Raw genomic sequence first — 14,408 nt, 5'->3', positions numbered from 1 at the left:
ATTCTGTATGAATGGTCTGGTTTAGCTACCGGAAATAATGGATTGTTCATTGGTGAGACACAGGGTTCAATTTAATGTCTTGTTATAAGGCTCTGAGAACGTGTGTGTGTTCGACTGTCCAGTATTTACTGGAAAAGTCAGGACGTATCAAGTCATATAAAGGTTTAATGCATTGTGCATAGTCTGGAACAGTGGTTCCCAACCTGTGGTCTGGGGACCCCCGGGGGTCCGCGAAGCCTTCTCAGGGGGTCCGCAAGAGCCTAGAAAATTAAAAAATATGAACAAATATTGACAAATTAGGTCCCCAGCTTCCAGTAATGACTCAGGTGGGGGTTCCTGGATTCCCATGATGAGTCAGTGGGGGTTCCTGGGTTCCATTAATGTTAAAGTGGGGGTCCACAAATATCAAAAGGTTGGGAACCACTGGTCTGGAATATATGTTTTGTCACAAAAAGATTTAAAAGCCGAACAGAGACTGGAGCTTTTTAATGGTGTTTGGAGGTCGTAGTTGTGCACTTTTTTCTAAAAATTGGGGCGCTAGGCTCTTGCCTTCATCTGACAATTTGTATCCCAAAAACAGGATACTAAGGAAGGCTATTTTTTTTTTAATTGAATTTGTAGCCTAATTCAGCAAATTCCACAACAATGCGGGCTACCTGTTTTTTATGTTGTATGAGGTCGTCGTCCGTGAGGTAGATGTAATCTACGTAGGACAACGCCTCGGATCAATGTTGTATAAAATAGATGTGACACAAGCTGAAAGCAGTCCTGGACTGTTCTTGTACCCTTGTGGGAGTCTGCAAATTGTTTTCTGAAAGCCTAAAGCGCTGAAACTTGTTAAGTCCCTACATTCAGGTGCTATATTTTGGCAGAAAAATCAGTTGGAAAGATCCAACGTTGATTTTATATTTCTTGTGCACTATATTGTTCATAAGTTCTGTGCTGTGTGCATTTTGTATAGCAAATGTGTATGTATGACTGTTTAAATGTCTGTAGTCTAAGACTATTCTGTATGAATGGTCTGGTTTAGCTACCGGAAATAATGGATTGTTCATTGGTGAGACACAGGGTTCAATTACGCCCTGGTACTCTAACTGTGTAAGGATTTCCCTCACATGTGCTTTAGCTTCATGCTTTATTGGATATTGGGGTTAAGGTTGGGATTGGGATTTAATGGGTATTACACTATAGGAGGAACCTTTATCCCACCCTACGTGGTTGCGATATAATGTAGGTTCCCTCGCCACTGCCCAATCAATGGTGTGAATTTCTACAAGCTTTCTGAGAACAAGGGTAGAAAAATGACTATTCAATAATCTCTTCCCCATAGGGGAGATTACCAACAAATTCTGGTGGCCAATCCTTCTCAGCCAGCAAAATATCATAAATGGTAACAACGCAATCCCAAAAGATGGCATCTATTGTGCGTTCAATGTCTCCTTCTAACTGTATAGTTACCTTATGTACCCTATCAGACGTGGAGACACGCATGTCCGCACTATTGTGACCTATGCCTCACTGTCTAGCAGTGCCAGTGCCCACTTCCTGTTCTTCAGTAAAGCCCTCTTCCTAAGTGGCATGTCTATTGCAACTGCTGCCACTTTTTTTCTTTTTTGAATTGGGGTTTTTGTTGGGGAAGTTTCCCTTCTTTCTTAACAGAAATGTCAAATGAGCATTGTGAGTCCCTTCTCGATTTCACATACTTTGTTCGCTGCTCTGACTGCCCACTTCTCTCACTGCATTGTTTAGGTGAGTCCTGAAAGGAACGAGATTGGCGTGTATCAGTATATTGATATCTGTCAGGCGTTTTTATACTATCTCTATTTTTAAGATTATAGCAGTTATGAGGGGTCTCCGAATGCGGAGATTCTCCCCTTTCTTTTTTAGGTGTTTGTTGTTTTTTTATCCCAGCATTTTTTAGATACTTCAGGTGCTTGCCTACCTTGTAAGTGTGGTTTAATGGGTCTGCCCCCCAGACTATCTCCACCAATACTAGAGTGGGTATCAGCAATAATCTTTGGCAGCTCACATTCTTGATCCTGTGCAGGAACGTCCCGGAGCCGCATACGCACTGCTACTTCAAACTGCCTCCCCTTTGAGATTAATTAATCTTATTGAGGACACTGTGGCAAAATTGCCCATTAATTGCATCCCCGAATTAAAGGCCTGGGCAGCCCCATATTCATCTTGAATTTGATTTTACACCTCCAGAAGACTGGCAAGTGTTGGAGTACCATATGCGGTAATATAGAGCATGGCAAGTAGTATGGGGAACACTGCTTCCAGCGCATTAATTTTTGTGAGCTAACCAAAACGGAATTCCCTCCTGCTTGACAGGTACTTAACCCATGATCAAATGTGCAGTTGCAGGATTAATGACTGGCATAGCTACATGTGGTTGAGCTGGGGCACCACGTGCTGGGTTGTTATTAATTGTTTGCATTACAAACTGTACTAACAGTCCGTATATATTGCTGTGAGCTCTGGATATAAGCGGCGTACCTCTGCTACCACCAAGGTTGCTGTATCAGGATGCGGTGTGTGTGTGTGGCCAGTAACGGTCAGGTAGGCCCATCATTGCTCAGAGGGCCTAACCTAACGTCTAATATTGTATGTGGTAGGGTGTCATCAATCCAATTATTATGGACTTGATAAGATAGAGGTATCTCTAAATACGCATAAGCTCTGTATTATGCAGGTATGTTGGAAGCTGTGTAGTAATGAAATGTGTTTGTGTTCCCATCAACTGCTGGAAAAGTTACCCAAGAATAAAATGTTTCTGTTCTGTAGGCCAGATGAGCCTCAACAACAAATGTGACTGGAACCCCTGGCCTGTGAGGCCATTTGTGAATAAATGTAGAGTGAGGGGTGGTCGCATGTTTTCTGCAATTACTACCTGTTGCGGGTTCGCCAAGGTAATGGTAAAGGTATTTGTTCAGAGATAAGGACACCAAATGGGGATTGAGCCTTTTAAGGTTCAAGCATGCACAACCTACAGCATTAGATAGGTACAACCTATTTAGCTGAGGAGGAAATCCTCAATACCACAGACATCTCTGTGTATAGTATTGAGGTGCCTTTAGCACATAGTGAGACAGAGATACTAAGGAGGATCCGAAAATTAGTGCCTGGCCAAATGTTGGGTGCCATGTCACATAGGTTCTCATTATCCTAATGAGACTTCTGGATTTGGGTGGCAGAATCACCTGAATTGTGGGTTGCTGAGTATAATCCCACACCATGTGACACCTGTGGGCCCAATACGGGTTTTCTGGCCAAATAGCAGTGTCTCATCTCCACCCAAGAACGGTAATGATTGTGGCAACCGGGCGCATGAAACAGAGGACTCCTCAGAGGAATCATGGTCAATAAGATCTCATCCCTTTCTCTCAGTTATATTAGTCTCACACAGGCAAAGACAAACAGAAGCAGGGAATAGTTAAATAAGGTTTATTGACATAACTGCATCTTGGATAAAACGGCATGTATTGCAATAACTAGGATGATAAAACATCCTAGAAGCACATTTGTGACAAGAAGAGTGAAACACAAAAACAGTCCTACTGTACAGTCACTAAGAATAATATATTTGGTTCCTACCTAAGCTATGTTAGAGCACAGCGTGATAAGCCCTAATCCGCCCTTCAGGTTTCCCCCCAAGGAAGACATCATCCCCCATTCCTGAGCAAGGAAACCTGATGTCTAAAAATACACCATCCCCATATAGGCCAGGGATTTGGTAGTCTAAACAAGCAGCTGCAGCGAAGATGTTCAGCGGTCAGCATGCAGATGTGGTCATCTGGCTGAAGTCTCCTTCTAATGTGTATGGGTCAGAGAAGTCTTTTTATAATAAAACAGTTGATGTTCTTAGAAAAGGTCCGCACGTAAGGATATGTATGTTTCTGTGAATGTCGGAGACACAGCCTATCACTTTTGCTGGCAATCCTATCTGGCTGCAGCCTTGAGGAAAGCACAGAGTGAAATGAATGCTATGCTTTCCTATGCGAAAGAACTACCAGAAAAATAAAATAAAACAACACCGCAAATGTGGCTAATGCTAGAAAAACAAAGCAATGCTGAATAAATTGTAACTGGGCTAAAGTGCACAATGGCAGGCCTAGCTTGTTAAAATAACATGTCTAACACATGGCTAAAATAGCTACACAACAAGAGCACATGTGTGCAGAATTTTAGGAGTTAATTAGTTCCCTGAATGTGAGAAGTGGAGGGATCAGTGCTAAATTTGTGCTGGTTGTTTCCGGTGCTGAGTACCAGCACTTATTTTTGAGGGCTGGCGCTTAGTCTTCTGCCTCAAGCAATTGCTGGGAGCAAAATACACATTTGGGAAAGGAGGAGCAAAAAAAAACAAAAAAACGAAAAAGCGTCACAATAAGAGAAAGCAGAAAGCTACAGGTGTGAGCTGAAGGGACAGGGAGTGGCTTTATATGGATTGAAGAGGCCCGAGATAGCTTCAGGATTAAGCTACATCAGTATTCCCTGTTTGCACTTTTAATTGCAGCAGCCGTGTGTTTAAGAGGTAGGCTTTGGGCACCGGCACCTTTTTATTTACAAATTAAGCACTGGGAGGGATGCAAGTCATTTAATCAGAAGGATTGTAAAGAAGCTATGCTTTGGGGGAAGGGTAAACAGAAAAAGAGGAAGGAAAGCTATAAATGAGAAACAAGCAAATAAGTGTCAAGAAAGCCCGCCAATGGTACAGTATGGGGTGCTTGAAGCCCACTTAATTTTTTAGTATGGTCCGCAAGAGCTCTTTCAACAACAGATAGCTAAAACCTGTCTGTACTATAAGGTAAACAGCTTACTAAATCTAAATGCTCAGAGAGTGATTGTTCAGGTCAAAACCGGTTTGTGACAAACACAAAGATAGAGAATAGGTAGCTAATATAATCTAACAGAGACAAACATATAAGAGAACACACAACTGGGGTGTATTTTTATTTCCTACATGGAGATCTCTTAAGTCTGGGGAATGACATCCCTACATTAGGAGGTAATGTTGGAATGCAGGACCCCCATGAAGTAAAAATTGCAAGCTCACCAGTGGACCTTAGTATGCATTCCATAGAACATAAGAATCTGACAACATTCTTCACTAAAAATAAAATATTGATTTCTGCATCAAAAGTTAACCAACAGAAGAATCTTTAGCACTGTGATAGAACAAGTTATTAGACATTGAAAAGTGATACACATTTTTAGATCAGGTCATTTGCAACAGAAATATTGTGGGCCTACCAAGAACTTACAGGAGCTTATAACCCACCCATTGTTTATAACAGGTTGGCTTTATTGATTTATTGTTCAATGATTTTCCTTGTTGTAGATCGACCATCTTGCGTTTCTCCCACCCATGGAGCATAGCCTCTTTACCATCTCTTTGATTGGCTGGCTTCTATGCTTCCTCTGTTTGCTTCAGGGATCTACATTTTTCCTTTTGTTGAAGGACTTTATGTGAGTGCATGTGTTATCGAGCTGTCTCCATTGTGTGCTTTTCTCCCTTCCACATTACTCTCCCTTGCCCATGTGCTTCTCTCCCCCACTCTAACTTGTGTTGCTGGCGCTCCCTTGTGTGCTTCTCCACATTGCTCACTTTTGCCCATGTGTTTTCGCCTTTCTCGTTTTCTATTGCTTTTGTTGCTTCTTTCCCCACCCTCAGATTGTTTCGCCTGCCATCCATGGTGTTATTTCATCCATACCTGCCCATCCATTTGTTTTTAAAGTGCTATTGGCTTTGCCAATGCTTGTTACATTTTGGTACGTGTACAAAACTTTAAAGCAAGTCAGATATGCGGAATTATACATTTTTTTTGAGTAATGTCATGTAGCATTAAAGCTGAATAAAGATGTCATAATTAAAGCTGTAACTTCTTGATTTATAAATCTGTTCATTACCGATACAAAAATACTGATATAGAAATGTAAAATATTTGAAATACAAAAATACTCATATAAAATGCTTCTTTGTAACACTAACTAGCGATACCTTGTGCTTGGACGTATCCCAGTTGTGCACGAGGCGGGCTGGTATGAGGAAGCTGTCATCCACGTGGCATATAGTGCAGTAGTACCACGCACTATAACTGCACACCTTGGCTTTACCATTGTTCAGGCCGATGGGTCTCTGACAGCCTATGAATGGTAGAAAATAAGTTAGTAAAGGAAGTTCACTGGACACCTCTGTGCAGAAGGACTCACCATGAATTTGTTGAAGACTTGCACCCAGAATGCAATGACCAAGGAAAAGCTGAGGATACGCACGGGGGGGGCTCAGACAACCACTCGTGCCTGACAACTATGTAGAAAATATTGCACAATACAACAATGAACAATTTTCACCTATATGTAATGTTAATGACGGGACTGCACATGCGTCATTTGTTGCAAATACATTGCATGCAAGATACTACCTTGGAACAGAGCCTCCGACCCTAAGTAAACGAAAAGGAAGAACCATAAAAGATTGAGCTTTAAAAAAAAAATCCAGCCACGGGATAAGAGGAGCAAGTATAAACATTGTTAAACTTTGTGCATCTGGGCCCTCAGCTGCATAACTAAAGACACGGGCCTAATATTTCAGAAACAAACTGCCTCTGTGTATTTATTAGTCAAAGAATTCCTATGCATAGAAAGTCCGCATTTCAACGTTTCTTAAGCGATGCAGGAAAACGTTTTGCGATACTGTAGTCGGTGTTCTAATCATTCAAGTTCTCTTGTCTGTGTCTCCACGGGGTGCCTGCATTTCTGTCCCCCTGAGACTCAGAGGGAAGGCACATGATACCGACAAATATCCGAAGGGATGTTAATTCAACACTAACTCCAGTCCTCTAATATTTTGGGAAAGCATTTTTGTGAGCACTGCTGTCATATAAGCAAAAGGGGAGATTACAAATTCACGCGAGTCATTGTCATGCATCAAATGCTACCGCATACGGAGAGCTTAAACAGACAGAAAGCTGGATGCTCAAAAATGATGGATGGAAATGCCTGAATCTAAACCAGTGGCTCCCAACCTTTTGACTCCTGAGGACCCCTACTACATCATTACTGGAAGCCGGGCACCCCAACCAATTTGAACAATTTAAATTTCAGACATTAAAACAGTAATGCAGGATAAATAGTACACCGCTAACAAGTACTCAAATTACTAAAGATATACTTCTTTAATATTGAAAAAAACGCGAAAATAGAAACATTTTATTGGGAAAGTTGGTGCTGCATCTCGGCCACTAACTTTTCAATGTTTAGTTTTATTTACCAAAGGTGAATCCTCAGGTCAAATTCTATCTTTCCAGGGTGATTTCTGTAATTATGTTTTAGGTAGGTAAGATCTGAGAAAGCTTTTTCACATAAACATTTGGTGGGGAAAGGAAGTAAACCATAAGGGCCTCTCATCTCTCCCTAGCATCTCCGTCACATGTAATTAATTTGTTTTATAGCACCTCTCATACCACTGTAGGGTGTAAGAGCACTTTGCTTGGTCTGGAGAAGCACAAACTCAGGATTCAGAACACAACACAGCTGTTAGCATTAACTTTAAAAATACATGCATTTCTACACAAGCAAACCTTGTTTAGCAGCATAAGGAAAATGAAAGTATAGGAAAAAACAACTTTCTAATTTGTGCCATGAAGTTTACATGCAGCTCTTTAATGACAGTTCATATAGCTCACTGTGCTAGATTACCATTATGAACTGTACAGTAACAAAAGAATCCACATAAAATACTGTACTTTGCATAATACACATCCTTTGCATCAGGCATATTGACCACATGCGCTACCTTTGAGCCATAACTGCTGCTGCCCAAAACTCTCATTCCTCTCCAGCAGGTACATTCATCACTAAAGTTATCTTGAGTCTTTTTTTTTGCTGTACAAGGAGCTTTGCAGTGGTTTTTAACCCTGCTGAACAAATGAAGTAATAAATATAAAAACACACACGCACATGTATGTCAGAGGTTCCAGCTGGAGAAGTGCCTTCCTCCCAGCCCAGGCCTGCGGACCCCATGGGAATGTGTCACGGACCCCTGGGGGTCTGCGGACCACAGGTTGGGAACCACTGATCTAAACCACTTGTACTTACTCTGGGCACATTTGATTCCATCTTATATGAACTCCTCTGTGCCTTTGCAGGCAGAGGCCAACCAAAGGACATCAAAAATGCTGACCACACAACAGGATGATGCAGAATCACGACTGCTAAGATAGCGCTGGTGGAAATACATGCTGACCAGTTATACCCTGTTTTTACTGAAACTAACTGCTGGCACACGCCCTGAAAAGTCAGTTTGGCCTTGACATCCATCATTGAAGCCAACAGTGTACACAGACTTTGCCAATGCTTATTACTTGTGTAATGGGCCGTCAGCTCCAGGCCATGAAAATATACCTCTTTTACAGGTTCTTCATAGAAGAAACGTGTGGAATGGTACAACTGACTTTCAGGTCCACCACTATGCAAGGCTGCCTTATTTGACCCTTAGCTGAAACTGTCTCAATCTGTTCCTCTAAACTGGATTATGAGTTTATTTTTTTGAAAGTGAGCCTGAGGGCACAATACAGAGGTACTGAATCCATGGACGTCATTTAGGCGTTGCCAGGGTTCGCAGTTGCGACCCCTGGCTTGCCCCTTGTAACCCCTTTCACTACCTTTGCGACCTCTGACCTAGGGGTGGCAAAATCAGTGTCGGGAACACAAGGGAAGCTCGTCCTCATGGGCATCAGTTGGGGCTCCACTTTCCATGTTTTCTGTCAGTGTTTTACTACACTTATGGAGAATAATATATAATTCCCTATTTGTGTAATAAAGACTGGAGTACGATTATCTGGAATACGACCCTCCCTGGCAGCTAAGGTAAGTACACAATCATTTGCAATGCAATGGGTCTCGTGTTTGCTCGTGTTAGAGCAATTAGCATTGTAAACTCCTAACCAGACTTTTCTTGCCACATAAACTAATAATGAAAAGCAAAACAGTTTCACATATACAATCCAATGGTCACCATGAGCGTGAAGGAGACACAGAAAAGGAAACAGAAGTTCGCTTGCAGTGAAACATAAGGGCAAAAGTGCAATTATCCATGTTACTGGCAAAAGTGCAATTATCCATGTAACAGGGTCGATGTCATGCAAAGTGGTCGACTACTGCCCAGCGAGATCATGCTGCGCAGGAAATGAAAAGAAAGTAGTCCAGAACCCAACTGAAAACCCAGAGCCTCGAATTCTTTCAGTAGTTTACCAGTGCCCTCGAGGAGGGCTAAGAACCGGAAAAGGCATGTCTTTCACAAATGTAAACAATCGATTTTTAAAGGGCAAGCCCAAAAACTAATTAAAGTGATGGGCGTGGTTAGAAGCCCACATAGAGATTACAAATTGGTCTAGAGCGATTGCACGCACTCAACCCAAAAAATGATTTTAAATGTATGTTGGATCCGTGCTCACATGTGAGAGTCTGTTTATGTGAGAGCGAGTGTGTGTGTGAATGTGTGTGTATATGTGTAAGCATGTGTGCAAGTAAAGGTCAAATGACTTGTGATGTAACTTCTGCGACCCCTGGCATTTGGGTGAACTGACTTTCATGCCTGTATTGCTTAGAAAGTTTTCTCAGCTTCGTCATAATTTCATTCACTGATAATAAACCTCTTTTAGTTGGTTTCAGATACGCAAATTCTAACTAGATCAACTGTGCGCACGCCTATTTTGAAGTAATCTGGAAGTTGGGATCGACATTTGTGCCATGTTTAAAAGGTACACTGAAATCTGTAGTACAATGAAGCTGCACAGGATTCCTCTCATACTCATTGTGTGGCTGTGTGAATATAAATACTTTAATAAATCGCCCAAAATAAAAAAAGGAAAGCAACTATTATATGTTGGAAAATTAAAGGCTAAATCATGAATATAAGTACACATTTTGTTATTTAAAAATAGCAATGTGACATTAACTAGCAGTTGAAATTAGGGTGAGTGTTAAAGTTAGGTTGGCTTTAGAGTATGGTGGAGTTAGGTGCAGCATGATAGTTAGTACTAGGGGTTATGGTCAGTGCAGAGTTTAAAGGATGTTGTCAAACATTCTACATTATGAGTCTGTCTTTACAGTTCACTTACAGTTAATTAAAAAAAAGCCCTTGTCATTTGTGTATTTCTTCAAGATGGTATTCTTTATTTTCACATATATAAATTTCATATATATATATATATTAAATAAATAGGTGTATATTAAGTAGATATGAAATATAGAGCATGTGTTTTGGATGTGAAAAGTTGAGATAATATTGTGAAAATTGTCTTCCGGTGCTTGACCAAAATACAATAAGTGTATGCTCTATATGTTGACTTTCCATTTATGTTGAAACTGTGAAGCCGTTTTGGGTTGTCTGTCTGGACAAGGGGAGAAAGTTACTTTATGTCCAGGATAGCCTCAGGACTGAATATTTAAAGAACACAAACAAGTCATTAATGTCTCAGCACACAGTATCGGCATAAACCTGCACTGAGTGAAAAGTCAGTCAGATTGATCCTACTGTGAATTGGTAAAGATGAGATGACGAGTAGACTAAGGTTCTACTCCTTCATGGGCAAGAATAAGTCTATCGCCTTTTCATTGACGGTTATGTGTTATGTTGGAACATTTCAGGGTCCCTGTAGAGTCTATCAGATTGTCAAGAAGTATGATGACCATGTGCAGCAGGAGATATCTGTCAGTTCTTGTGGGGACCAAGAGGATTCCTGAAAGCAAATACTGTCTCAGCTGTCATAATACACATCTGACCTATCCAGTTGTGCAACAAAAATACTACATGAGAGAACCAGGGACTGAGCAGCAGCAATCAAAGGCATAAACAGGCCCCTGCAGTCCCTTCAGTGCAAGGGGGGGTCCCAACTCTTCAGAAGTCCCTCAAATGTAGAGGGGTAACTCAGGTGCCCCTCTTCATAGTCTGTAGTGAAGCACCATGATTTGTGTTATGCCACTGGAAGCCGTGACAATACTTCTGTGAGATGGTGGAGGGACTCCACTTGCCAAAATAGTCTTAAACAACCACAGAAGGAGAGGCTGAAGCAGCCTGCACTTAAGAGGAAATGGCCTGAAAATCGACAGCTCCAGTCTTTGTACAACAGATTCTTTCAAAGCACTGTCTCTCTATACCTTCATTGAGCTTTGTAAACTTTGAAGTCAGTTATTGGCATTTTAAATGGGGTCATATGATCAAACAAACAAGGATATTATTGGAGTCATTCCAAGATTGCACAAGGGTTATGTCTTTAAGACTTGATGTGGCTTGTGTTGGGTGTCCTCTTGTTTACTCCAGAAGAGTAGGATTCTTTGCGTGTTAGTTACAGCTTGCGCTGGTTAAGGTCACACAGAAGCAGGTTGTATTAAACTCAACTTGTTTAACCTACAAGTGGTTCATATCAGTCACTTACTGCAGGTTTTGCAACAAGCTGTCTGCCCTACAACCTGCCAGGAGACAAATGGAACTGTCTACTCTCTGATCCTCTGTCCAAGGCAGCACCTGCCATCCCTCTGTATGGAATCCGACTTGATCAGCACTATGTTTCCTAGCCTCAGCTTTGAAGCTTAAGATGTGCCTGTGCTATGTAGATATTTTATCTGCAAGCTAAAGAAATCAAGACATTGGGACAGCTTAGTGCATAGCACATACCTAAATGTAGAAATTCAGACATTGAGCACAAGCCTCAGCTGCACTCATAATGAGCCACTCTCATGATCTCTTCTGTGATCTCCTTGTATGCATAACTTAACACCCCAACCTCGTCCTAAGACGTTGGGATTTCCTCGTGCCTGGCACTTTTCCAATGCATACATGTGCTAGGACAGCTTCTTCCTAAGGAAGAAAAGAGAAAAAAGGACAAAATAGGGAAACAATAGCAAGAGATCATACATCCCCTCACTTTCTCCAACCCTCAGTCTACTGTTGGTTTGTCTTTCTCCGCTGCTGAAATCACCTCCTTTTATCATTAGAAATAGTACCTACTGCTATGAACACTAGTTGAAATGGACATAAGACTGCCACCTATGATCTTTCCTCTACTGTATGTGAAAAGAGGCTGGCTGTATATTTGTACTGACTGCTGCACTGTTGCCCAGAGTATATGATAATTCTCAAAGCACAATTTATGCATTTTCTTTAAAAATAAAAAAGGGCAACATCTCTTGCACATTATAGGCCTCTACCTATACAATGGGAAGATTGGATTGACATTTTTGACAACTACTTGTTAGCACTTGATGGACAAGACTTCAGGTCTGAGGGGAAGAAATGTATTCTTTTGAGCGTCACTGGGGGTGTGTGTGCAACACTAAAATTTCTTCCTGAAGTATTTGATCATGACTGGCAGAGAATACTTAATGCATATAAGGAAGTTAAACTGAGACTCGAGCATAGATTTGCTATGGAAGCAAATATAGTAATTACATTACAGGAGTTTAATATGCAACCATAAAGTCTGGAAGAGTCCATTGGTGTGAGTGTTTCAAGGCTACGAGAATTACTAGTAAATTGTCAATTTCGCAACATGACAGAAGAAGTGATTCATGATTAGTTAATTGTTCATCGTAAAAGTAGAACAATTCAAGAAAGGTTACGGGCTGCTAAATACTCTACTTTAAAGGATGCTATTGACATTGTGAAGGTGGTGGAAGAGTCTGAATTTTATATGACGGAAATGGCAAAAAGAGTTGGAGGTGGTGCCAGTGCACATGGCAAAGAAGAGGTAACAGATGTGGGGAATGTGGATAAACAAGAAAAAAACGGCAGTTGGTGTCTAAAGGTTCAATCAAAACTCAAACAATTTATGCAAACAAACAATTTAACGGGGTTTGTGGGACTCATTTTCATGGAGGGGGGTGCAACAACTTTTTATGGTATTTGCAATTAATGTAGAAAGTGTAGTCGCATTGGACACTTTGCACGCATATGTAAAGAATTTGAATGTAGCAGTTACAGAGCAATTACAATAGGATAAGTTAAGTAGTCAGTTCTGAATTTGGGTCCCAACAGTGGTGAAAGGAGAAAAACAATCAAAAAGCATTGTTTGATGTGTTGTGAAGGGATATCCAACTGATGGTTGATACTGGGTCAATGCACACCACTGTACCTAGAGATATGTTTGAGAGAGAGTGGCCCAGTATGACATTGCTTCTCAAGGACACTTGGCTAATGTGTCGGTGTATTAATATGACTTATTATATGGTAATCCAAGGGCTCCCAACAAAGTGATGGTGGGTGTTGATAGCATACTGGATAGTGGCAAGGGAGAGAGCTAAACTGATATGTGCATAAGATAATTTTCAAGCCACGTGCAGTGGCAGTTAAGCACAAGTTGAGGGAGGGCCCTATGGTTATCACGGAAGAAGTCAGGAAGATGTTGGATGGTATGGTAAGGAAGGGGGTTACAGAACCTGTGGAAGTTTCCAGTAGGGTCTCACTGGTCGTGATAATGCAGAACGCTGGTGGCCAGTTGAGATTCTGCATAGACTTGAGGAGTGTTATTCAGAACATCGCCACTGACAATTTTCCCTTACTCAATATTGAAGAATTACATTTTCTATTGAATAGTGGCAAATTCTCTTCAAAGGTGGATTTGAAGAGTGCACACCATCAGATTCGCTTACATAAAGACTCCAATAATTTAACTGCATTCTGAACCATAGAAGACACTTTTGAATTCACATGAATGCCATTAGGAGTGTGATCTACAGCAAGTGTCTTTCAACTGATGATATGTATTAGGTGTTCAAGGGTTTATCCATCATCATCTTTGTCAAGATGATATTCTTATATTTGGAGTGACAGAGAAACAGCACAATCAAGAACTAAGGCAGGCCTTAGACAGGCTGTTTGAACCAGGCCTTACACTGCATAAAAATGGCTGTATTTTTTTAGGGCACACAATTTCAGGTGAAGGGGTGAGACTTAAAAGTAATCTTCTTGGTGCCATCAGGTTATCTCATTCGCCTCAAGACAAAGATCAATTAAGGTCCCTGATGGGGGCTGATTGAATATTATTCTACATTTGTGGAAACCTTTGCTGCATAGACTGAGAAGTTAAGAGTTTTGTTGAGGAGAAGTGTGTGTGTTCAAACAGAATAGAACATCAGAGTTGTTTTGAACAGATCAAAAAGGAAATGTGTTTTGCAGGAATTTTAGTTAGTTTTGACACAAAATTGCAAACTGTATTGACTGCAGACTCCACTGGCGTGGGCGCTGAAGCTGTTTTATTCCAATTGTACATTACTGCTGGGAAAACAATAGCTTTTGCCTCACGCTCTTTGACTGAAATTGAAAGCAATTATTCCATGAGTGAGCATGAGGCGATGTCAGGGCATTGAGTGCTGAACAATTTACTACATATTTCTTGGGTGTG

General features: G+C 41.1%; 1 protein-coding gene across 1 annotated transcript in view; it reads right to left on the bottom strand.

Annotated features, from left to right (window-relative positions):
• The window catches only part of PLEKHM3 (pleckstrin homology domain containing M3), a 525,809-nt gene that overhangs the window by 298,293 nt on the left and 213,108 nt on the right, over positions 1-14,408 (bottom strand). The window contains exon 4 of the mRNA XM_069225959.1: positions 6,005-6,150. Coding sequence (XP_069082060.1) covers positions 6,005-6,150 — 146 coding nt within the window. The remainder of the gene's footprint in view (positions 1-6,004; positions 6,151-14,408) is intronic.

The sequence above is a fragment of the Pleurodeles waltl genome, chromosome 3_1 (assembly GCF_031143425.1).
Source record: "Pleurodeles waltl isolate 20211129_DDA chromosome 3_1, aPleWal1.hap1.20221129, whole genome shotgun sequence".
Taxonomy (NCBI): Eukaryota; Metazoa; Chordata; class Amphibia; order Caudata; family Salamandridae; genus Pleurodeles; species Pleurodeles waltl.
The sequence above is the reverse complement of the archived record's forward strand: the minus strand, read 5'-3'. Positions and strand labels throughout refer to the sequence as shown.